Source organism: Toxorhynchites rutilus, chromosome 3, assembly GCF_029784135.1.
Source record: "Toxorhynchites rutilus septentrionalis strain SRP chromosome 3, ASM2978413v1, whole genome shotgun sequence".
Classification (NCBI taxonomy): domain Eukaryota; kingdom Metazoa; phylum Arthropoda; class Insecta; order Diptera; family Culicidae; genus Toxorhynchites; species Toxorhynchites rutilus.
In genome coordinates, this window is record NC_073746.1 from 110534248 (window position 1) to 110560454 (window position 26207).

The following is a 26207-nucleotide window of genomic DNA, read 5'->3' on the forward strand; positions in this document are numbered from 1 at the left end:
GTGTAGTGAATAATTCTGCCGAGGGCTAAGTGAATTGAGAACGTTTTCGATGTTGTGAGCCTGAAGCTGGTGAGCTACCGAAGGCATCGAGGGCGGGCTTCGCAACAACTATCAAGCTTTAAAAAAATCGGAAGGGGGCGAGTCAACGGCCGGCTGATTTGGCATGGAATTTTTATGTTCATTAATTTTTATGTCCAATCCAATCCGATTTCAAAACCACCTTGTTAGTTTTGAAATTTTTCACGAAAAACTCAACGTCAGTCCCTAGAAACCGACACGGGACTCAACGTGTTAAATGATTGAAACAACGATTAAACCTTTTTAATGTTTATTCTACCTAGGGAACCTTGTTGATTACTAATCAACAGGTCTCACTTCCTTTGCAAACGCACCATAGACTAGAAAAACTACATTTTATTCCATATCTATCTATCAGTATACAAAAATAGAGACTGTTACTCCGTTCAAAAAGGAGCCACATGGTGATCTTGTTGGCGCAATGGGAAGTATGGCAAGCAGAAACAACATGTGATCGAGAGTGCACCTTGCCTTCAATTCCACATGTGCCGGTGCACTCGCACAATCTTGCTCACTAACACCAAACGATAGCACGTTTACTGATACGCAAAATTGCTCAGAGAAGCTCTCGCTGCAATGTTCACTATACTCAGAACTAACAATATGGTTACAATAACCATGTGTTCGAGATGCATACCGTGTGAGAATACGAGCGAAGAACCACTATCGTTTCCCACAACCTGCAAACTATACGCGAGGCTGCATACTCATTCATCAACTCACTCTCGGCAAAACTACGCGCGTTTTTGAAACATTTGCCGATTGCTTTGGATTTTTGCACGCCAAGCGTATACAATTACAGCGATCGGAAACACAAAGAGCGTTTTCTCCAAATAGTGATTACTGGTTGCAAACGACAGACTTTACTTCTCACCACTAATTGACGTCCTTGAACTTTCAGAAAAACACGTCGAGGAAGCATCATCCAACAAAGGCTGAAAGCCCACCGATTGAGACGTGAAGAAGCGTGATGTAAGAGCTTGAGGTATCTGTTTTTGTCCGTCTCTTTGTTGTGATTTGGATTTTCGTGTACGCGACCCCACACACCTCGTAGGGGGGGAAATACCCATCCGTGATGAATCTGGGGCCCAACTTCGATCGCAAGTGTCGCACCTGTGGGACCGATATCGCCCAGCTGACCTGTGGAATTCCTATATTCGGCAGTGGCCTGCAGTTGGATCAGAAAATTCGTCGCTACCTGGGACTGAATGTGAGTCAAATTATGTATAGTGAGCAATGTATCCGATAACTGCGTCATTAGAAAAAGAAATTTCTTGTGTTTGCTGTTGGTGTAGTGAATGTGCGCTTGGCAATGACCGCGAGAGTGAGAGGTTTTGCACGATTGAGTGTGGGTGGCCTTGGTACTGTGGGTGAAACAAAAACAACACCACAACAACATTGTAGAGAAGAGTGTATGACGCACACAAGTAGCAGTTGAATGCACACAATCAGCGTAATAGCGAGCAATTAGCAGGATGATAGGTAGCTTAAAAAGACTAAAGGGATGATGAAGGATCATATACACTCCACAAAAAAATAGAAAAGCAAAGTGCGGCATCAAAATTTTAAAGTAAATTTTCAAATGCTGTATCTTCGTTATCAATTAATGCATGAAGATAAAATATACCGCATAAAATAAAGATGGGCGAGCGCTCACGAGCCGCTCATTTGAACCGGTTTGTCAGAACGAGCGTACCATCCACGGTTCTCAAATTCAAATGAACCACGATTCAGAAAGATCCGCGGTTCAAAAAAGAGCCGCTTTTTGAAAGAGTCTCAATGAACGAGCGGCTCTGAGCCGATCACTGAAATGAACCGTTTTGCCTACCTCTAGCATAAAATCTACATCATACGTACACTCCGTCCAACTTCTATAAGACCACCCTGATTCTATTTCGTTGCAACACAAACAGTTAGAATTTCAACAAGATACATTCATACATTGTTGAATGCTTAGAATGAAGTATATTTAACGTCAATTTCGGTCAAAAGAGTTGTTAGTTTATTTATTGTGCTTAAATATGATAATTTCAGCTGTCCAGTTTCTATAAGACCATTTCAAAATTCAAAAGTATTATGAATGAAAAATTCAAAACGATCGGCTGATTTACATGTCAATAATTGGCAACCTTGCCATTTTGGCTAATAACCTGTAAAATTCGTGTTGGAATACTAGTCACCAAATGTCTTTTTGCAGATGATTCAGCTTTATTTTACCCTCGTTTCAATATCCAATTAGTCCTCGCAGACATAGAATCAGATTTGGCGATTCTCCTGGAATACTTCAGCGGCAATCATCTTACCTAACTAAAACAAAATACATGATTTTTCACTCGCCACGCAAAAAATATCTCAACACCCCGATCCGCGTGTCAGGAACCTATCTATTGAAAAAGTTACAACTTTCAAATACTTAGGGCTACATTTAGATTCCTGTCTTTCATGGGATTCTCATATAGAGCATGTATCGAAAAAAGTTTCGACTCTATGTGGCCTAATGAAAAGAGTGCGTTGTTTCGTACCGAAAGAAGCATTGTTGCAATTTTATTATGCGTGTATCCATTCCATCCTTCAATATTTAATAATTGTCTGGGGTCATGCTGCAAAATCTAAACTTAAAAAAGTACAAACGCTGCAGAATAGGTGTGTAAAAGTAATCTTCAATCTTCCTGTGTTATATCCGACAATTGCACTCTATACATGTTTACATCACCGAATTATACCAGTTATAGGTTTGTGCGACACTCAAACAATCGCATTTATTCATAACAGCTTACACAATCCTAGATTTCATCACAACATAAGTTTTTCGACTCGGGTTACCCTCACAAATACGAGAAATGGCAATGATTTATTGAGAACCAGAGCATACACAAACTTGGGTCTTAGACGTATCATGAGTTATGGTCCATTAAAGTATAACGCACTTCCTAATGACTTGAAAGCCGTCACAAATATTAGAGTTTTCAAATGCAAGCTGAAACACTATATGATCAGGAATGTGAATGAATATATTCTTTAATTGTGCCAACCGCCTAACAATTTATACAATTTTTCTTGCTTTGATAACAATTTCCTGTCTTCTTTTATTGTTGTTTAGTTCAGTGTAGTCGTTTGAAGCAAAAATGCTTTTACTTTTAAATCTTTTAATCTTTCCATTTTTATATAATTTTTTCCTGTAGTGAATCCCTTCAAAGGAACTAAGTTCCACTGGGAATTCACTGTTGCTTACAATTGAATTCTCCATGCTTTCTTTTATTTATTTTTTTGTTTCTGTTAGTAAGTGTCCACGACCAGTGGGCTCCTTGTCTGAGCCTTCTGGTGTGGGGGTCAGTGGAGGGTAAAAAAAAAACCTGACCGACCTCTCGATCCACCACAACCGCCCAGATATAATGGTTTACGACAAGAGCGACCGCAAAGTCACCATCATCGATGTCGCTATTCCACTGAAAACCAGAATCTGGAGGAGACCCACGGTCGCAAAATCTGCAAGTACCGACCATTGGCCGTGGAGCTCAAGGAACTGTGGGGGCTAAGGGAGGTCCCGAGAATTGTTCCAGTCGTTCTCTCTGGAACTAGAATTGTCCCGAAGACACTTCTGGAAGCGCTAAAGGTGTTGAACATGGAGAAGGAATTGGCTGGCATCCAAAAGTCGGTCATCCTTAGCACCTGCGCGATTGTCCGACAATTCCTCGGTCAGGACTAAAACAGCACGAGCATGCAGATACGTGCATTCCGCAGAGCCTAGTCCCCCTTTGGCATTCAGAAGCCCGGGGGCAGGTGAAAATTCTGGCTAGGTTCGCCTAGTTAAGAAGTGAGATAAGTCTGCCAAAAAAAAAATGTTGCTGAACGAATTTATCGATATTTTTCCATGTTTCCGAAATTGCGACCTTGACCTCTTCAATCGTGGTGTACCGTTTTCCCTCAGTGTAGATTCTGCGTACAAGGATCCCCCGAAGATTTTCAACAGGATTCAAGTCTGGAGAGCGAGCCGGCCAGTCCAAAAAATTAAGTTTTTGATCCTTAATCCATTGCTTAGTTTTCTTCCTGATATGAATATGATATGATATGTGAATTTTTTGGGGCGATATCCACGCCAAAAAGGTAGGAGAGAGGATTTCAGAACATGTATGTAATCGTTTGATTTGTAATCTTTGAATGATGTGAAGCTATCTTGAGCTTTCCGGTTGCACAGAATCCCGCCCAATCCATGCACGAGCCTCCACCAAAATTCCTGGTTGAAAAATACTGTTCCTTCTTCCGTAAATCACCCCAGTACCCGTTGAAACCGTCAGAACCTTCCTAATTGAACTTTTTTTTCGTCAGTGAAGATACATTGAAGAACTTTTCGTTATGGTATATAGCAAAATGTATTCTTTCGGAAACATTCTTTGTCACAACATACCATGTCCCACTATCGCTTCATGTGAGCTTTGACAAAACTCAGACGTCTTCCGATGTGGGATGGCGTAAGATGAGGAGTTTTGAAAAAGAAAATGGTTTATTGATTATCTAAATTTATATCAAAACAAGCTGACACGGCAAACTTCGTCCCGCCCAAAATTAATTTTTCGTAATCACATCCACGTTTTCTTACTAAGCGCACGTTCATGGTTCCAATCGCAGAACTGTTCATTGATTGATCTTCTAATTTACCCTTTTAAATTATTTTTTACTGTAAAATTTCTAGTACTTCTACCAAAACTCGACATTATAATATTAGATTATTTTCAAACACAACTCTCGTGAAGAGTTTTCCGAAAATGTTCAATTGTCATGTTTGGTTGGAGTATATGCATTATTTTTATAGGACCCCCTCTTCTTTCCAGAAGGGGAAGGGGTGTCAAACCATCATAGAAACATTTCTCATACCCAAAAACCCTCACATCCCAAATTCGGCTCCATTTGCTTGAATATGCTTATGTTCTTCTTATGTTCTCGAGTTATGCAGAAGTTTGTGTTTTATTTGTATGAGAGCCCCCCCGTATAGAGATGGGGGAGGAGTGTCGAACTAACATAGAAACGTTTATCGATCCCTAAAACCTCTATATGGTATGTTTGATTCCATTTGTTTGATTAATTCTCGAGTTGTTCAGAGAGAGGAGAGGAGTGTCTATTCACCATAGAAACGTTTCGTGTCCCCTAAAACCATCGCATGCCAAATTTGGCTCCATTTGTTTGATTAATTCTCGAGTAATGCAGAAATTTGTGTTTCAATTGTATGGCTGCTCGATGTCGTGGTAACCTCGGCCACAAACGCAGATATTGCTGCCGGCCAGATTGAAACGAAAGAGTAGCGCGTCTAACGAACAGTGATTGGACATGAGTCGGGAGAAGATGCGAATAAAGTCCCGACTCAAGTCCAGACTTTTGAACCATGGTTTGAGGCTAACCTTAGGGGTAATCGAGTGAAGCCACCGGCCCAATTCATCTTCATTCCACTTGCGTTGCCAGTTAGCGATGGTATTTTTACGGACTCAAAAGTAAAATTCATTGAAGGCGATTTGACGCTGATAAATATCGCCTTCAATCGCACCTACCTTTGCTAATGAGTCAGCCCTCTCATTACCCGGAATTGAGCAATGAGAAGGGACCCACACAAAGGTAATGACATAACAGCGTCTGGATAAAGCACTCAAAATTTCTCGTATTCTCTCAAGGAAGTACGGCGAGTGCTTTTCCTCACTGAACGGATAGCTTCGACGGAGCTAAGACTATCCGTTACAATGTAATAGTGTTCAACAGGTCGTGAGGCGACGCTGTCCAGCGCCCAGTGTATCACTGCCAATTCAGCAATATACACTGAGCAAGGAAACTGAAGACTATGGGAGGTGCTGAAAATTTTGTTGAACACTCCAAATCCTGTGAACTCGTTTATAGTGGACCCATCAGTAAAGTACATATTATCACAATTGATACCCCCATACTTTGCATCGAAGATCGTTGGAGCGATCCTCGATCGTTGAAAACCTGAATATTCATGGATATCTTGCTTCATGGACAGATCAAAATGTACAGAGGAATTGATGTAATCAGGAAAACAAACACGGTTGGGAATATACGAAGAAGGATCAACCTGCATGAAGATGAATTCATGATATGGGCTCATGAATCCAGAGTGAGAATTTAGCTCGATCAGCTGCTCAAAATTTCCGATCACCAATGGGTTCATAACCTTACACCGGATGAAGAACCGAAGAGATAATAAATTGAAGCGATCTTTTAGTGGGAGTAGGCCTGCCAAAACCTCGAGACTCATGGTATGCGTTGAGGGCATACATCCCAACGCGATACGGAGACAAAGATACTGAATTCGCTCGAGTTTAATGAGGTGTGTTTTGGCAGCTGATTGAAAACAGAAACTGCCATACTCCATCACTGAGAGAATAGTTGTTCGATACAATATTATAAGATCTTCGGGATGGGCTCCCCACCAGGTGCCGGTAATTGTACGGAGAAAGTTTATTCTTTGTTGACATTTTTTACTCAGATACCTAATATGGGCCCCCCAAGTACATTTGGAGTCGAACCAAACCCCAAGATACTTGAATGACATAGCATGAGTGATCGGTTTACCCAAAAGTTGAAGCTTTGGTTTTGCTGGTCTATGCTTCCTAGAAAAAACCACCATCTCTGTTTTCTCCGTGGAGAATTCGATCCCTAGCCCAATGGCCCAGGTTGAAAAATTGTTCAAAGTATCTTGTAAGGGTTCTTGTAGGTCGGATTCTGTTGATCCTACGACAAAGACCACTCCATCATCTGCAAGTTGTCTTAGGCTGCAATTTTGTGTAAGGCAATTGTCGATGTCGCTTACATAGAAGTTGTACAAAAGGGGGCTTAAACATGAGCCCTGGGTCCCCCGTAAGAGACCCGACTTACTGCCGAATCTCCGTGAGAAAAGTTCAAATGCTTCTCACAAAGCAAGTTATATAACATATTATTCAATAGAGGCGGCAGACCCCGAGAGTGTAATTTGTCTGACAAAAGCTCTATTGAAACAGAATCAAAGGCCCCCTTTATGTCCAAGAATACTGAAGCCATTTGTTTTTTTCCGGCGTAAGCCATTTGAATTTCTGAAGAAAGCAACGCAAGACAATCATTCGTCCCCTTGATCCTGCGGAACCCATATTGTGTATCTGAGAGTAGGCCATTCGTTTCAACCCATCGATCAAGGCGAAACAAGATCATTTACTCCAACAATTTCCGTATACAAGACAGCATTGCTATTGGGCGGTACGAATTGAAGTCGGACGCGGGTTTTCCGGGTTTTTGAATAGCTATAACTCGTTCTTGTCTCCAATCATCTGGAACAATATTATGCTCCAGAAACCGATTGAATAAATTCAACAAGCGATGTTTCGCCACATCAGGGAGGTTTTTCAGCAAGTTGAACTTAATTCTATCCGATCCCGGAGCAGAATTGTTACATGAAAGGAGAGCAAGAGAGAATTCTACCATCGAAAACTCGGAATCGAGATCGCACCTATCTTGTGGTATATCTCGAACAATTTTTTGCACAGGAGCGGAAACAGGACAAACCTTCCGTGTAAAATTAAAATTCCATCGATGTGAATATTCTTCGCTTTCATTTGTTGAAAAGCGATTTCTCATGTTTCGAGCCACTTTCCATAATTTTTTCATTGACGTTTCTCGTGACAAACCTTCCACGAAATTTCGCCAATAAGCACGTTTTTTCCCTTTGATCAAGTTTTTAAATTTATTTTCGAGGTCCAAATACGATTGAAAATTTTCAATGGTTCCACGTTTCCGAAAAGCTTTGAATGCGTTCGATTTATCCTGATAAAGCTTGGAACATTGGCTAATAGAATACTGAAGCCATTTGTTTTTTTCCGGCGTAAGCCATTTGAATTTCTGAAGAAAGCAACGCAAGACAATCATTCGTCCCCTTGATCCTGCGGAACCCATATTGTGTATCTGAGAGTAGGCCATTCGTTTCAACCCATCGATCAAGGCGAAACAAGATCATTTACTCCAACAATTTCCGTATACAAGACAGCATTGCTATTGGGCGGTACGAATTGAAGTCGGACGCGGGTTTTCCGGGTTTTTGAATAACTATAACTCGTTCTTGTCTCCAATCATCTGGAACAATATTATGCTCCAGAAACCGATTGAATAAATTCAACAAGCGATGTTTCGCCACATCAGGGAGGTTTTTCAACAAGTTGAACTTAATTCTATCCGATCCCGGAGCAGAATTGTTACATGAAAGGAGAGCAAGAGAGAATTCTACCATCGAAAACTCGGAATCGAGATCGCACCTATCTTGTGGTATATCTCGAACAATTTTTTGCACAGGAGCGGAAACAGGACAAACCTTCCGTGTAAAATTAAAATTCCATCGATGTGAATATTCTTCGCTTTCATTTGTTGAAAAGCGATTTCTCATGTTTCGAGCCACTTTCCATAATTTTTTCATTGACGTTTCTCGTGACAAACCTTCCACGAAATTTCGCCAATAAGCACGTTTTTTCCCTTTGATCAAGTTTTTAAATTTATTTTCGAGGTCCAAATACGATTGAAAATTTTCAATGGTTCCACGTTTCCGAAAAGCTTTGAATGCGTTCGATTTATCCTGATAAAGCTTGGAACATTGGCTATCCCACCATGGATTGGGAGGCCTTCGACGAATAGTGGAGCCTGGGATGGGTTTCGTTTGAGCGCGAACCGCGCTGTCATAGATCAAACGAGAAAGGAAGTTATACTCCTCCAATGGAGGTAAACCATCTCTGGAATTGATGGCTAGAGCAATCAAGTCCGCATATTTTTTCCAGTCAATGTGTCTTGTGAGGTCATATGCCATGTTTATAGATTCAGAAGCATTCGACCCAATGGTGATGGAAATTTTGATTGGCATGTGATCACTACCGTTGGGGTCCTGGATTACATTCCACTTGCAATCTAACGATAGTGAATTCGAGCAAAGCGAGAGGTCAAGAGCACTTGGGTTAGCAGGAGGTTTAGGTACACGTGTTGTTTCCCCAGTGTTCAAAACGGTCATATTTAAGCTGTTACAAAGGTCGTATATCAACGATGAACGATTGTCGTCGTACTGTTCCCCCCATGCAGTTCCGTGAGAGTTGAAGTCTCCCAAGATCAATCGTGGCTCAGGAAGGAGTGAGCACATGTCAACAAGTTGCTTGCGGCTAACCGCAGCTCTCGGAGGCCAATACAAGCTGACAATACAGAGGTCTTTTCCTCTGATGTTTGCATGACAAGCAACAGCTTCAATCCCTCCAATAGGTGGAAGGTCAATTCGAAAAAATGAGTGGCACTTATTGATCCCCAATAGCACCCCTCCGTATCTGTCATCACGGTCCAAGCGTATAATATTGAAATCATGGAAAGAGAGATCATCTCGCGAAGAAAGCCAAGTTTCGGACAGAGTAAAAACATCACAATTGAACTTCTGAATTAAAAATTTGAATGTATCCAATTTAGGGATAAGACTACGACAATTCCACTGTAAAGAATCAATTGTTCTAATACAAATTCAATCAAATCGGTTCCAAATTTGTCAAATATGTAACATGGTTTATCATTCAAAATGCATGTTATCTTTCCATTTTTATTTCATTTGAATAAAACATTAAATTCATTTAAATTTATTTTTTTTCACTTCTGTACAAGTTTGATATTTGAACCAATCCTCAACAATTTTTTGCCGTTATAACGAAACATTTTAGGCCGTAAATCGAAAACGTGCCTGAATTGAATAGCCTGTACAAAGGCGAGCGAGTACAAAAGTACTCGCAGTTTGCATTTATTTGCAAAACCGATTTCCCGAGACACCTTGGTTCTGTTGGGGAAACACATTTCAGTCGGAACAAAAATACCTCAAACTTGCATGAATTTGCAATTTTACGTGATATTGACTAGAATACCGAAAAGTTTGCAAAAACTTTTAATATTGGAACACTTCGATTTCAAATGGTGGTGGATTTTTTTGGGCCCATCACTGTATATGCTTGCTACTCATTGACTCGATGAACTTGTTTCAACAGCTTAAAGTAGCTATAAAAACAGAATTGTCTTGTTTTTCTATAAGCGGGTGCCCGCACGGAATTCCATTTAGGTATAATTGTGAAGCTGATGTAGAATGTTTTCGCTCACTCACCAAAGCACTATTTCCCGTTTCTATTCTACTACCGATCTGACCGGATCCTCTAGTGAAAAACGAACTATCAATGATAAATCGGTACAGATTGCGTTCAAATGGTGCCATTGGCTATGGATTTGATAGCGGACAATACGAAATGTTAAATATTGAGAATATTTCACCATATCAATGAGACCGCATTGTTCGATAAAAACAACAGTGCCAATGTAGAATGTTCACGAAAACTTTGGACAGATTGGTGCGGAAGCTCACATAGGTTCCGTACATCGTTGATTTCCATACCGTTAGGTGTAGAGAGTTTGTGTACGATTGAATCGCAAGTAAGCGTTGTGGATTTTATACAGGGTGTTCAATAAGTTCGAATACAATTTTTCATCGTTGTGTAGGTACACACCATGAGCATTGTGTGTATTGGTATTGAGGTCAGCTTTAGCCTCATTTATAGGCTAACCGACGTGCACGGTGTCGCCTTGCTGTCATTTGTTGTTTGTTTACCGCTAAGACAAGACCAGACAATAGGCGGTCGATTTCGGACCAGTTTTCGGACCAGCTGCTGATTGGTCAATTTTAAAAGGTTGGCAATAATATTTGAAAATACACTTCTACATAATGTACTCATGGTATGTAGTCTCACTAGTTTTCAAAATAAAGCATAACAGAAAAATACAATTTGTTGTGAAATGCGCAACAATTTTGCTTTACATCATCCAAATGTAGTTATTCATAGAATATCTGATACGAGAACCTACGTTAGGGACGTGAAAAATAGTCTTCAGAAACTTTATCTCATTTGGAAACATGACATCTGGAGTGGTTCGGCATCCCTGTTGCTCGCACATGGTCGAAGAGTAAGAGTAAGAAGCCAGTTGTCACGTCTTGTCTTAGGTTTACCGAGACATCGTAGTTGAGTTGTTTGCGAGAGGTGAGCGACCCGGCGACATATTCTGGCGGTTCAAATCCTACGGGGTGATGCGGAATTTTGTCTATCCTCCATCCGTCGGTACCGGGAGACGGACTGGGCCAAGGAGCATACGAGATCCAGGCGGCCGCGTTCGGCGAGGACTCCAACAGCCATCAAGGCGGTGAGAGAGCGGGTTCCACTTAATCCAGAATATCGCAGTTGACCTGGATGTGTCGATCAGGGCTGCCAACACCATCATGACAAGTGACCTATAACTTCGGAACACAAAAATATACAAAAATACAAAAAATTATAGGAGGTTGTGTCCAAGATACGACCGCATTGTTGAAGTAGAACTACGCTATTATTTTATATAAGTCGCTTGTTTATACCTTCAGATATTATTCTATAGTGTTGTGGAATTTTAGAAACAACTGTTTAGTAGAATAATCTCTTAAATGTTTTTTCATTGTAGAATCAGTTAACGATAATTGATAAATGATTCATTTTTGCCCTCGCAGAACAATACACTAGCTGATCATATGTCGCAATTAATTTCATGTCAATACATTGAAAATTTACGTCGAATGCAATTCCGGTGGCCATTTTCACAATTGACATAGACTCGACTACAGTCGATTATATACATGTGGCACCACCACCATTATTCCACATCTCATAACTACATCAATATATCTTTGGCACCTCGAGGAAACAACAACAATGACAACACATGCAAGTATCAAATATCATGCTACATGTTATTTAGTATTGCCTCAGTGGAATTGCACCTCTAGGCATCGTTCGTACAACGTAAACCAAGCGCCAAACAAGCGTTCGCCATAGCACGCATACAGAGCCATCATCTCATCATTTAGCGTTATTCTCAAAAGAAAAGATTCTGTTTATATTACTGGCCTCGAAAAAAGTTGCATTACTTTCTCATGCTCGAGATAAGCGCAGCTGCCACCCTTAGTGCAGGAAGTGTTTCTACTGGCAAGCGAAACCTAATCACATACAACATATACAATATTCCAGAACGATATTTACTTTCTTGATGTCTAAACAAGTGAAATAAACTCTTTTTGTTAATATAAACAATCTTGAAAACAGTAGCATTGCTTTGTTATGATCAAGATTAGTGCAATCCTAGTTGAAGGCAGTTTTGCGACTGGCACGCGAACCCAAATAACCCCCAATTCCCCGAATGATTTTTTGGCGCACAACCTTGATGCCTGCTTCGCCATAAAGTCAGTTTAATGCATTCATGCAATGTCAAAGGCACCAACGAAGCTCTTATGATGACGAAAAACAAACAATGTTAACTGCTTGGAAAAAGACTGAATTATGCCACACATCTTGTACTCTGCTGTAACACCCATCGATGCGAATTCGCTGATGAGTTTGTCAAGAGCGACCGCCTTCACCACCAGTGGGGGAACTTGATTTTGGTTGCTGCCTAGGTAATAGCGTTTAATTTTCGACCGACGCGCCGTAGTCGCCTACTTCGCTGTTGTTCGATGCGGTGTCACACTCGTGAAGGCTCGGTTCAGCGCGAGCGCTTTTCACTGCACCAACATGCCGTGCTTCACCAGATGACGCTTGCCTCGAAATTTGATTGCCCTTGGCAATGCGTTCGCTTTTTGCAGTGCTCGAGTCAGCCTTCCTCTTCTTCTTACTCATCACACACTACGCGAAGCGTCCAATTTATGACGCGGAAAGAAAAACACACGATACGAATAACGCCAAAAACGAACTGAAAAAACCACACGACGATATCCAAGTTGGATTACCACTGGTGGGGTCCAATCTTAGATCGAAGCGCAGCGAAAGCAAAGTGAACTGGATTGCTCAACAGTCCGATGCCGAATGAAAATTTGCCTTTTTTTTTTTTTTTTTTTAAAGCATAAAGTTTATTTATTTGAGGATCTTTTAAAAATTTTCACATTTGATTTACAATTCAATTTTTCAGCCTTAGGGGCCCGGCAACTTTGGTAAATTTATGGTTTTCAATTTCTGCATAGATCATTGGTTGTGAATCTAATCTACAATTGATCCCGTAAAGAGGGATATAACAATTATTAATTGAAAAATTTTATAACCTACCTAACTATAATCTAAATTAAAACTATGGGACCAACTCCCGGATTATTGCGTGCGGAGACCGCTGGCAAGACCCCCTGAACCTAGACAGGATTTGTGTTTTCCGTTCCTCCAGCACCCGAAGACCAGATAGGCGGTGGATCTCGGTATTTCGGGTTCTTGGTGGACTGTCCAGGATCTTCCGAAGGATGTTGTTCTGGATGATCTGTAGTCTTTTATGATGGCAATTTGCACATCCCTCCCAGATTGGCAAACCATATTCGATTACCGGCAGGATGATCTGCTTGTGTATCGCAAGCTTGTTCCTCAGCGACAGAGTGGATTTTCGGTTGATGAGCGGGTATAGCGACTTTATGAGTTTGGAACACTTCGTGGATGTATTGCTCACATGGGATGCGAAGTTCAAGTTCCTGTCCAGGGTGAGACCAAGGTAGACAACCTCATTAGACCAATTAATGGGATTGTTGCTGAGGTAGACGTTCATATCATCAGGCGGAACAAGACGTGGTGATTTTGAGTGTGGAAATAAAATGGTCCGTGTCTTCGCCGCGTTGATGCGAATCTTCCAGGATGTTAGGTAGTCGGACAAAACATTCAGGCCCCTCTGTAATCTCCTGACTAGCGGGCGTATCACTCGACCCTTGTAGATGATGGCGGTGTCATCAGCGAACATCGACAGCACACCCTCACCCGGAAGGGGAGGAACATCCGAAGTAAAGATATTGAACAGGATAGGACCTAGGAGGCTACCCTGAGGAACTCCCGCGATGACGTTGAACGTATCGGAAAGCACGTTGTTCAGAGAGACCTGAAAAGTCCTGTCCGATAGATAGTTACCGATTATCTTGACGAGAAAGATCGGGAAGTTGAATCGTTGTAGCTTGAACACAAGACCATTGTGCCAGACATTATCAAACGCCTTTTCGACGTCCAACAATGCCATGGCAGATGTTTTAGACATGGACTTGTTCCGCCTGATGATGTTCGTGACTCGTGCAAGCTGGTGGAGAGTGGAATAACCTTTCCTAAACCCAAACTGCTCACGGAGGAAGATGTTGTTCTGGTTTGCGAAATCCAGCAAACGGCTGAGAATCAGCTTTTCAAATAGCTTCGAGATGGACGACAAGAGGCTGATGGGGCGATAGCTTTTGGCGTTGGTAGGGTCTTTACCAGGCTTGTGTATGGGAATTACTTTGGCTAACTTCCAGCGAGACGGGAAGTAACCAAGTTCCAAGCATGTGTTGAAGATAGAAGTTAAGTGCTCGAAGAAGCCAACGCTCAAGTTTTTTAACTCGATGTTAAGCGTACTGTCGAACCCGGCAGCCTTCATGTTTCTCGTGTTACGGACCGCAGCTATCGCCTCATCAGCCGTTATTTTGGATTCTTCGGGGAGAACGATGGGGGTATCAGCGACACTAGCCACGACCTCCTCGACGATAGGCTCGTGGGGACTCACCATGGAGCGACCAATATTGTGAGAATCCACGAAGTGTTGACCAAGCGCATTCGCCTTTTCGGCAGATGTTATAAGTAAGGATGAATTCGAATCCAACGATCTGAGTGGAGGAACGGGTCGCGGTTTGCTTTTTAGAATTTTGGCGGTTTTCCAAAATGGTTTTGCGTGATCTGGGAGAGAGCAAAGATGATTTGAGAAATGTTCGTTCCTGAGATCCACCATCCTGGCATGGATGATTTTCTTGAGACGGTTGCAATTGGTCTTCAGGTGGGAAAGTCCAGTGCGTTGGTACTGGCGACGGATGGTGTTGCGGAGTCTAATTAAATTTTTGGTTATCCTGTCTAGATTCAGGGGATTACTCACCAGTCTTAAAGCCGGAACGTGTCTGTCTCTGGCCCGAGAGATCGCCTCGTCGATGGTCTGAAGACACTGGTCGATGGCGTCGGTTGAATCGGGAACGATGTCATAGTTGATCTCGGTGTCCACGCACTGCTGGAACTGTGACCAATCGACGCGGTGGTAGTTGCGTCGCGAAACCTGGAATCTGTTGGCGGAGGAGCTCACTTCAATCGACACCGGGTAGTGGTCGGAGCTGAGTTCTTGATAGACGACAGGCTCCGAGATGTTTATCGCGTTCGTGATGAAAATGTCGATGGTCGCGTGTACACCGGACCGGCTCAACCGGGTGGGACCGTCCGGACTCAGAATGGTATATTGTGCTTCTTGGAGGTCGTCATGCAGGATCAGGCCGTTTCGGTTACTACGGCTGTTGCCCCACGCTTGATGCTTCGCATTCAGGTCGCCACCGATGATGAACTGCTGTCGCCGCCGGGTCAGCTTGATGACGTCGCTTTGAAGAAGTACTGCCGAGCCGTCCCGTACATTTGTTTGTTTGGGGCAGTAAGCTGCTACTATGGTGAGAGGACCGACAGGGGTTGAGACTTCCACCCCTACGGCCTCGATGATTTTCAGCTCGAAGCTTGGAAGCAGCTGACAGCAAATGTTTCGCCTAAGTGCGATGGCCACGCCACCACCTCCTGAGCTGGTCCTGTCAAGCCTCACGAGCCGGAAGTCTGGGAGGAAGACATTTATTTCGGGCTTAAGGTGCGTCTCCGTGATAATTGCCACGTCGATTTCGTGCTCATTGAGAAATACAACGAGTTCTATGGCTTTGCTCTTAAGAGAGCAAGCGTTCCAGTTGACTATGCGTGTTATATTACGGTCCATACTTGGAAACGAGGGTGAGGACAGCCTCAAGCTGTTCGTTTAGTGTCTTGCAGGTGCGTTTTATTCTGATGACCTCGGACACCAGCATGACGAGTTCCTTGTCATTTAGTGGGACGCCCTCGGCGGTCGTGCCGGATGTCACACACGAGTACGAGAGACCCGCGAGGGGTGGTTGAGTCTGCTGCGGCGCTGCACTCATGAGCTTGTGCTGCACTGAGGAGACGCTAGAGCCCGCTTGGTTACTTACGGAGGGGGCGATGGGATCACCGCGGTTTCGTTGATTGTTGAGTGGAAGAGGAGGCAGGTTCGGGACTGCACGGCGTTGCACTAGCGCGGGGAACTGCACATCGTTGACTGCTGGCGGGCGCTGGTTTCGCTTTCGTCCTGGTTGATTGTTGATGGAGGCACGCTTTCGGATCTCTATATACTCAGCTCTCTTCGGACACGTTCTGCTGGTGGGTTTGTGATTGGCTCCGCAGTTTGCGCAGATAGGAACACCATCCTCCATGTGTTCACATGTATCAGCGTTGTGAGTTTTGCCGCATTTGACGCACCGGGATGCCATGTGACAGTTTCGAGTACCATGCCCGAACATGAAACAATTCGAGCATTGGGTTACGTCTCTGTGAACTGGTATGTAGCGATCCCACTCGACCTCGATATGGAACAGCAGTCGTATGTTCTGGAGGTCCTTCAGGCACGTCGAGTTCTTGGCCAGGTGGACGAGATAAAGTTGGTCTCGATACACCCGAGTCTGGTCGTGCCGCTTCATTTTGTAGATTTGAACCGGCTTGAGTCCGCGCTGCTCGAGTTCAGCCGATAGTTCCTTGGTGTCCATATCGTGGAGTCCGCGGAGTACCACCTTGAGCGGTTTCTCGGCCTCGATGTCATGTGAGAAATACTCACAGTTCCGCTGTTTTAGCACCTCCAGCACGGCCTTGTAGTGACTCATGGAAGGAACCATCAACTTAAAGCCCTCCGCACTACGGCGGATGGTGCACCTCAAACCCTTCTCGATAAAAAAGGTAATTCGAGCATGAAGCCCCTCCGGGAAGCCTTTCACGTAGATCGGCGGCAGTTTCTCCTTTTTATCTATCTTCGGTTCGTCACCATTCTCGAGTACAGCGTAACGATTGTTTGCCAGCAGCTTCTTGGCCGACGGATCAATGGATTCGGCCGATACTTCGGCGTCGTTTGTAGACCGGGAGCGTTTCCCGTTGCTGCTACCACTTGCGCCAGAGCGCGTTTTGCCTGCGGCTTGGTTCATGGGGACGTCGGCGTCCAGCGCGAGATAACAAAACTTTTACTTTACTTTTCTTTTTAAACACTACCTATCAAGAGCAAGCGAAAATACGTGTTTACTGCTCAACACAACAGCAGAGAATGAATGATGAAAATTTGCCTCAGCGAGATCCACTGTTTATACTCTAGGCAAGTATTCCCCTTCATTGTTCTTCTTTTCCTGTGTCCACGGAGACTTTAAATCCTATTTCCCTTTCGCTGCTCGTCGATAAGTTGCTCGTTATTGACTGCTCTGTTCGGGAAAGCACACAAATGGACAGATCAAATGTATGGGAAAATGGAAACGCTTAAAATGTTCATGTATTTTAACCATTTACAAACCAGGAGATTCTAATGTACAGCATATTAAACCAATCTTAGGGATTTTACGATTCGTTTACTATGTAAATCGCCAAAATCCATTCGCGGCAAAAATAGTTATTAACGTTAACTTTATTTCATAAAAACGTGACTTGTTTCCTGATTTGGCACCCTTAATGAAAGACGTAGTTCTACGTCAAAAATGTATTGAATCATTTTTGTTTCAAACTTAATAAGCTCTAATTATATGCATAGTCGAATTTTATTTACGACCAACGGATCTCGAGATAATAACGAAATACTAAAACACTCCAAAATGTGTTTGATAATTATCAAATTAAATTAAAACCTGTAAAACAACTAACCAGAATAGAATCGCATCACATGTTGAGCATACGATTACTGCATGACTGTTCTTCAATAAAAGGTTCCATCATGGTTCTACGGTTCCAGAGTAGTAAAAAAATTTAGTCTTCTCAAGTCGCCATTGTCTGCTGAGACGCTTGTGTTTAGCTTCCTTTCTTTGTTTCTATTTCTGAACGTTTAAATTTCCCATCCAGCCTTGAAAAAGGCCATTTCAAATTAGTAAAATCTACTCTTGAGAAAAGCTGTTGATTGGTCGCTGCCACAGACTTCACTTGTTTGTAGTTAACGAATGTGCAGATTTTAAGAGTTAGCGAAAATGAACGGAAACTCATGGATACGGTTATGCGGAAAAAAAGTATTGTTCCCTGCACAATATGCACTGCATAATGCATTATCTGAGCGAGTATTCCGATGCGAACTATTTGGGTGCAAATAATCCGCACGTAAGCAGAGCACCAACTGGCAATTCGTCGTAGCAAAGATGTGTTAATCTAACAAAAACAAAATTTTTGTACAAGGGCGAAGTTTTATGTGAAAATAATACCATAACACAAACAAAGAAGGTAGATTGTTTCCTATGGTATTATTCGCCCCTTACCTTGAAGAGAGTGAATCTTACGGAAAACTAAATCGTTTCGAGGTTAAGTTTTCTCGAGGCCTTTAGAAAGCCCATTTAGAAAATTTATATTGAGAACTGCTGTCGGCCGGATATGGCTGGGAGTTAACGAAAACACAGATGCTTATCACTCCGATCGTCGAACTAAGATGAATGGAAATGCCAGAGGTAGCCACGAGCAAGCTTTTCGCTCACGTCCGCAGCTCGACATATGGGAATGTGTCTAATTTCCGTGAATTCAAGCTTTTTATACACTGTGGAATCGTAATGTCATCAAAACTCGTTCGCAGTGAAAAGAGTTATCAATGCTAAAACTATTCCATAGAAACGGAACATGTTTACAAATTTGATACACTTATGGATAGACGTGCTACATCAAAAGTGGCTTAACAAAACCTTTCATAAATACTGTTTTTATAGTCGAATCTATAGTAGCAGTAAATCTTGACAATTGAAAATTGACATTAAAGCGATATTTCGTTGAATATACCTTTATTGTAAACCAGTAGTCATTGATCAAAACTATTTAAAATAAAACGTTCTTCTACAAAAATTATGATTGCTTCTAACAGATTCAAATGTATCGTCTTTTTTAGATATCGCCATATGACGAACTGCCGAAATGCATCTGTGCAACATGCTTCATCAAAATAGAGGGCATCGACAAACTTGCCATTCTCGCTAAAAAGACCGAAGAAGCATATCTTGCGTGGTTCAAATGCATCCGAGTCAGTGTTTCGAAATGCAACAGTCCCACCAATAACGTGATCCAACGAAAAACCGTTCCTTTAAGCACAACTCTTATCCCCTATGGACCCGCTACGAACAAATCAACAATTTCGGTAATCTCGTACAGCGATCTCAAACTGGGGCTTCTTATCAAGGACCAAGAATTACTCAAATTGATTTTGAAGGCCCTCAAGTGGGCCGAATACGACCGAACGGCATCATTTGAAACCCTGCTGCAGAGACTACGGAATACCACTTTTCGCAACATCCTATCCAATCGCAACTTACTAAACGATAGTGATCTTACACAACTCTTGAAATCGTACATTGGCCAGGAGACGTTCACCAAAATTCAACCGAATGTTTCACAGCCCCTGAGTAGTAAATCCACACACGCAGATTCAAGCAATGTTAACTTTCGGCTTGACGATGATAGCGTAACCCAGATGGAGGTCGGTGTTGATCCCAGCTTATTTCTGGACGACGAAGAAACACAAAGCAAGTCCCGACTTGGAACACCTCTTCGGCGAGAGAATAACATAACTATCAAGTTGATTCCCGTGAACTTGGTAAACAATTCTTCAAACGAAAAGGTATGTGTCATCGTGAGAAATTTTTGTACAATTTTGATTGTCCCAAAACTGTTTCAGATGATTCCGGCTGTCCTGAAGTGTGATGTCCGAAAGAGCGCAAGATATCCCTGTACGAACTGCACAGATTTTTTCGCTTCAAGCTTAGACCTGCAGCAGCACATCGTTGCTGTGCATATGTCAAGCTCTAACCTCAGTAGAACCGAAAATGACCCAAAAACTATCAAGATAAGAGTGAGAAAACAGATCAATCCACCACGATCCGGTCCCATCTCGTCAACACTGAACGTTGGACCCGAACCTAAACAAATAACAGAAGTTAAATCTACTCTGGAAAACACATCATCAAATACAACGAAATCTTCTTCCAGAACCAAACGAAAACGGGCCCGTGAAAATTACGACACAAAAGCACCAACAATTTCAAAATCGAAGCCCAAGGGTTGTAAAAAGGTGCGCACTATGAAGGATAAATTTACTTGCGAGAGATGTGACCGAGTGTTCAAAACATCACAGAATCTGTCTCGACATAGGGCGTACCATGACGGGCGAAAGTTTTCTTGCGATCGGTGCCGAAGGGCTTACGCAACAAGCAATGGTTTGAAGACGCACATTATTACTCACAGCGACGCAAGGCCTCACAAATGTGCGCTGTGCAATAAATCCTTCAAAGGGAATCAGGACTTAAAGGTGAGCGGCTTAGACACGGTTCCTAGACTGAACTGTGATAATCTTGGTGTAATGGGGGATTGTTACCTCATATATAAACGAATATCTTCCCTTGTTAATGTCTTTTTTTTTTATCTCATTTATTTATTTATCTCACAAATCTTCTTATTCAAACAAATCTTCTTATTCAGGCTCTGGTTCTATTTCTCTGCGTTTCCATTTTTCCGTCACTTGGTTGTCCTCCGATTTCTGAGCATGTGGTCTTTCACTCGTTTCACTCGACTCGTCCTTTTGACGTATATCAGTGAGGACCAAAATCATAAAACAAGTTTTTTTATAAAATAATTATAACGTTTTGCAATACTATTTTGATAAATTGCATAACAATTCTGATTTTTTTATATTCTATGCATGACGATTCCCTAATCCGTAAATGGTTTCAATAGACCTTTAATGCTCGTTTGCATTGAAGATGCTTTCAACTTTGCGGTTAATTCGCCTCTAAAGTTCAATCGACGAAATTAGAAATCATTCCCATTTATCCATACATATCTTTTCTGTGCTTACCTTCTGTGACAGGCGCAAGCAGTGAATACAGTGTCTTTAATAAAAAGCAACTAAAGCAACGGAGAGGCACAATTGTCATACATCACTGCGAATAAAAGACGCGTAAATCAATCGCTCGAAATACAAACGCTATATTCGTTCTATGGAAACTGAGGAGAGATGAATTTTTTCAACTTTTGCTCCGCCCTTTTGCAACATTGAATGTGAAAGAAAATAATCGTGATTGCTATTACACAGTCTCACTCCAGCCAGCAAACAGACATTGTTCTTTACGCAGATGTCAAACACAGCGGGCCAAGAACAAAATCATTTTTGAAGGTCGAATTTGTGCTATTATGTGCGACAGTCCATGTAAAATTCCGCTCGTGGAATTTAAGTGTTTTAAGTAATCTGCTTGATCTTGAAAACCGCCTGTTTAAAAAAAAAAAACAACGAGAGACATCCTTCCAATTTGAAAAACATTAAATTTTTAGATCGGAACCATTAGTTCCGCAATCTGAAGACTGCATCAGCAGCGAGAGCTATGTGGTTGAATAAGCCATCAGCTTTTTCTTTCAGTTGAAATACATGAATTTGTTCGCTTTTTTACCATTCAAAATCTGAGCAATCCAATTGCCAGGTTTTTTTACGCGGCAATCCACCCAGGTTTTTTTACGCGGTTTTTTACGAGGTTTTTTTACGCGGATTTTCCAATTAACGCGGATTTTCCAATAAACGTGGTAAAAAAAGACCAGTGCAATATCACATCTCCCCCTCAGCTCACATTTTTCTCTCATGTTCCCTCAGAGCAAATTACGATAATTAGTGCTTGTAACGGAGTTTAGCGCTTAGTGCCGCACCTTATCACGATTCTTACGTGGATTTTAGGTGTTAGGTAACGGGGAGCTCGCCGGGCGGTCCAACGGGACGGGATTTTTACGGCCAGCTATTCGTGAATGTCTTTCTCTGTCTACTTAGCTCTGGACGGTCCAACAGCGGTACTGCACGTGCATCGGCAAAAGAGTGTACAAATTACTAGGGAATCTTCTAGCAACAGCAGATGACCTCATTCGTGAGGAAAACCGAACTATAGCTACCAGTAACCAACGAAATTGCAGGAAAAAAACTACGGGTTTCCGGAAGCGAGCAACATTCAACTTTTTACTTCCGTTCTACGTAAAGATAGTCCCATTTGATATCTATCATTAGGTGACATGGTTTTTTTACGCGGATTTTCCAATTAACGCGGTTTTTTACGAGGTACGTATCCTCCGCGTAAAAAAAAACCTGGGTGTATACTTTTGGCACCTTCTTTGTCGTAGCCCCTTTCGATGCAGAGGGCTTCCTTTCCTTCGAGGGTTTGTAGTAAATGTAAACGAAAATGCACTGCTGCAATATATTCTACTAGCTGACCCGGCAAACTTCGTCCCGCCCAAAATTTGTTTTTGTTATCAATACTTTCAAACATTCACGTTTTCTTACTAAGCGCAAGTTCATGAGTCCATTCGCAGAACTGTTCATTGATTGATCTTCTAATCGACACCGTTGAATTTACCTTTTACTAAAAAATTCCTAGTACTTCTACCAAAACTCATCATTCTAATATAAGATTATTTTCAGACACAATTCTCGTTCGAAATTTTTCAACCACTTGCAAATAACAGGTTTCTCCGTTACATGGAATAAATGTTTGATATAGAAAACATGATAAAATAAAGACAGACCCCTCCCCTCTTCTCCCCTTAGAAAGGGGGGAGGAATGTCCATTCACCCTAGAAACGTTTCGTGCCCCCTAAAATCTTCACATGCCAAATTTGGCTCCATTTTCTTGATAAGTTTTCGAGTTATCCAGAAATTTGTTTTTTATTTGTATGACAGCCCACCCTAAGAGAGGGGGAGGAGTGTTTAACCACCATAAAAACATTTATTGCACCTTAAAACCTCCATATTTTTTGGTTTCATTTGCTTGATTAATTCTCGAGTAATGCAGAAATTTCTGTTTCATTCGTATGGCACAACTCTCCCCTCCCCCCGTCGAAGGGGGGGGGGGGGGATTATATAACCACCGTAAAAACATTTATTGCCCTCTAAAATCTTCACATGCCAAATTTGCTTTCGTTCTTTAATAATTCTCGAGTAATGCAGAAATTTGTGTTTCATTTGTATGGCAGCCCCCCCTTAGAGAGGGGGGTGGAGTGTCTAACCATCATAGAAACTTTTATTACACCCTAAAACCTTTATCTGCCTAATTTGGTTTCATTATCTTGATTGATTCTCGAGTAATGCAGAAATTTGTGTTTCATTTGTATGGCAGTGCCCCCTAAGAGAGGGGGATGAGTATCTAACCACCGTAAAAACATTTATTGCAACCCTAAAACCTTCAAATACAAGATTTGGTTTCGTTTGCTGGATTAATTCTCGAGTAATGAAGAAATTTGAGTTTCATTTGTATGGCAGCCTCCCTTCGATAGGGGGAGTGGAATGTCCAAACACCATAGAAACATTTGTTGCATCCTAAAACCTTCTTCTTCTTCTTCAATGGCACTAACGTTCCTAGAGGAACTCTAGGAACTCAACGTAGTATTACTTGCGTCATTTTTATTAGTACTTAGTTGAGATTTCTATGCCAAATAACACGCCTTGAATGCATTCTGAGTGGCAAGCTCTAGAATACGCGTGATCACAGTGCCAGTCGGAGGAAATTTCTTTGACGAAAAATTCCCCCGACCATAACGGGAATCGAACCCGAACACCCGGCATGTTAGTTATGACGCTAACCACTCGGCCAAGGGAGCACAAATCCTAAAACCTCCATGTGCCTAATTTGGTTTCATTTGCTTGATTAATTCTCGAGTAATGCAGAAATTTGTGTTTCATTTGTATGGCAGCCCCCCCCTAAGAGAGGGGGAGGAGTATCTAACTATCGTAAAAACATTTATTGCACCTTAAAACCCTCACATGCCAAATTTGGTTTCGTTTGATTGAATAATTCTCGAGTAATGTAGAAATTTGTGTTTCATTTGTATGGCACCAGAACCAACCTACCTCCCCACCCCCTCACCCTTTGAGAGGGGGGAGGGGTCTTCCCCGCCCCCAAAAACCACGACATACCAATGTTCATGTCGATCGGTTCAGTAGTTTCCGAATCCATAAGAATCAGGCAGACAGACAGACATAAATCCATTTATATATATATATATATATATATATATATATATATATATATATATATATATATATATATATATATATATATATATATATATATATATATATATAGATTCATTCCATTCTTGTATTGGGCTGTTTTTTTATAGAGGTGAGGAACGCTCTTCCAGTCTTATCTGGGAAGGGATAACCCAGACGTCGAGTGGGGATCGCACCCACAAAAACCAAGCCCTCTACTCGTAGCCTCGTTCCCCCCGGGACCAAATCTAGGCGACTACTTCAGGGGGCGGCTGTGCTCATGCACTTCACGAGTTTTCAACGCTAACTAGCGTTGATCCTTCCCTTTTTCTCTATACATCTCATTTACGATTCCGTTGTACTCCGCCACGCACATCCGATGCACAGGCTTCCTTTTACCCGTCGAGACGTGTACCGATTAGGAATTGCCCTCCAACTTGACGCGCAACCCGTCACAGTCACCCTCGCGGGGTTTCTCACCCGTCGAGACGTGTACCGATTAGGTATTGCCCTCCAACTTGACGCGCAACCCGTCACAGTCACCCTCGCAGGATTTCTCTTCCTAACGGAGCGCCGATTAGGCAGTGCCCTCCAACATAACGCGCACTCCGTCACAACGACTCTCGTGGGGTACTACACTTTGCAACAGCCCTCGCATTTGTTTCTCTTCTATGGTCAGGGGTTATTACCACGCTGGTCGGCCCTCCCCTTCCGCTGTAGCTCGCACATGATGTGTATGATTACACTGTTCACAGCGTTCCAGGTGCCCTCGTCGCGACACATTTTCTCCACTATGTTCCCGGCATAAAGGGCAGGCAGCCCCTCGCGTCTTGCGGTGAACCTGGGACACACAAATACCACGTGTTCTGGTGTGTATTGGGCTGTGTGTGTGTGTGTGTGTATGTGTGTGAAATCAGTATTAGGAATAAATGATGTCCGCTCGTGCTGCTAGCTATGCTTGATAGCTCGCTCGCGACTGTGCTTTCCATTCTATTTCATATTTGGTTTTAAGAGGTCTTAACATATTAAGAACCGCAAAGAAATCTGTAGGACATACGCCATAACTTTGTCCTCAAAAACAATTTTCTTATGGAATTTTTACACCATCTGCGAAGAAAAGTGTTGCTAATTTGATATAGAGAAGTTAATTTTTCATTTAATTTTAATTTCAACGTGTTCATTTCGCTTGAAAATCAATAATTATCTTTGGCGCCTCTAAACTAATAAAACGAAGCTCAGTGCTATCAACGCGGATAAGTTGAAAACGGGCAGAAACGGATGTGTTAGTTGCTCGTTATTGGCGGTACGCGAAGGTAAGCTCACAAATCGGCAGAACAAATGTATAGGAACATGGGAATGGTTCCAATTTCAACTAATTTTAAATGTTAAGGGATCAGGGAATTGTAATGTTCAACATATCAAACAAATCTTAGAGAGTTTTCAATTCGATTGGTATGTAAATTGCCAGAATCCGTTCACGGCGCAAAATAGTTACTAACGTTAACTTTATTTCATAAAAACGTGACCTGTTTTCTGGTTTGACACTCTTAATGAAAGACGTCGTTCTACGTCAATAACAGTGTAGTTCTACGTCAACAAAGTGGTCGATTCTTGAACATAACCTCCTATAATTTTTTCAGATAATTTGAATAAAATCTCAACATTGATTGCATTTTAACTTTCGAACCCCTCAGATTCAAACGAAATTATGGTACCATTTCAGTTTCACCAGAATCGCCACACCCGTGCCCGTCCTTACCAATGTCCCCACTGTTCGAAGATCTTTACCAACTCAGACAACTGTTTCCGACATCGCAAGCGAATTCACGCCAACATCGAGATCACCAATACGGAGGAAGAATCCCAGAACCGTAACGCCAAATCCAAATCCCAATGAAGTGGCTTTTAATCATGTATCTCCTTATTCTCTGTGATAATAAAGTGCAAATACATTTTGTTTTTATTACCCGCAATTCAATCGCTTCCGAACGGTCACT

At 42.1% G+C, this 26207-nt stretch overlaps 1 protein-coding gene across 4 annotated transcripts; it reads left to right on the forward strand.

Annotated features, from left to right (window-relative positions):
- The first annotated feature begins 750 nt into the window (after nt 1–750).
- Nucleotides 751–26173, forward strand: LOC129778756 (PR domain zinc finger protein 5-like). 4 transcript variants are annotated; one of them, XM_055785854.1, is made up of 5 exons: nt 753–924; nt 980–1288; nt 19087–19812; nt 19870–20499; nt 25934–26173. In XM_055785854.1, exons 2-5 carry the CDS (start codon nt 1154–1156, stop codon nt 26105–26107), a joined length of 1665 nt encoding a protein of 554 aa, XP_055641829.1. In that variant the 5' UTR covers nt 753–924; nt 980–1153; the 3' UTR covers nt 26108–26173. The 4 variants fall into 4 exon arrangements, with proteins under 4 accessions (XP_055641832.1, XP_055641829.1, XP_055641828.1 ...); XM_055785855.1 differs by having other exon boundaries at nt 759–914; XM_055785857.1 differs by having other exon boundaries at nt 751–1288; nt 19891–20499.
- The last annotated feature ends 34 nt before the right edge of the window (nt 26174–26207 follow it).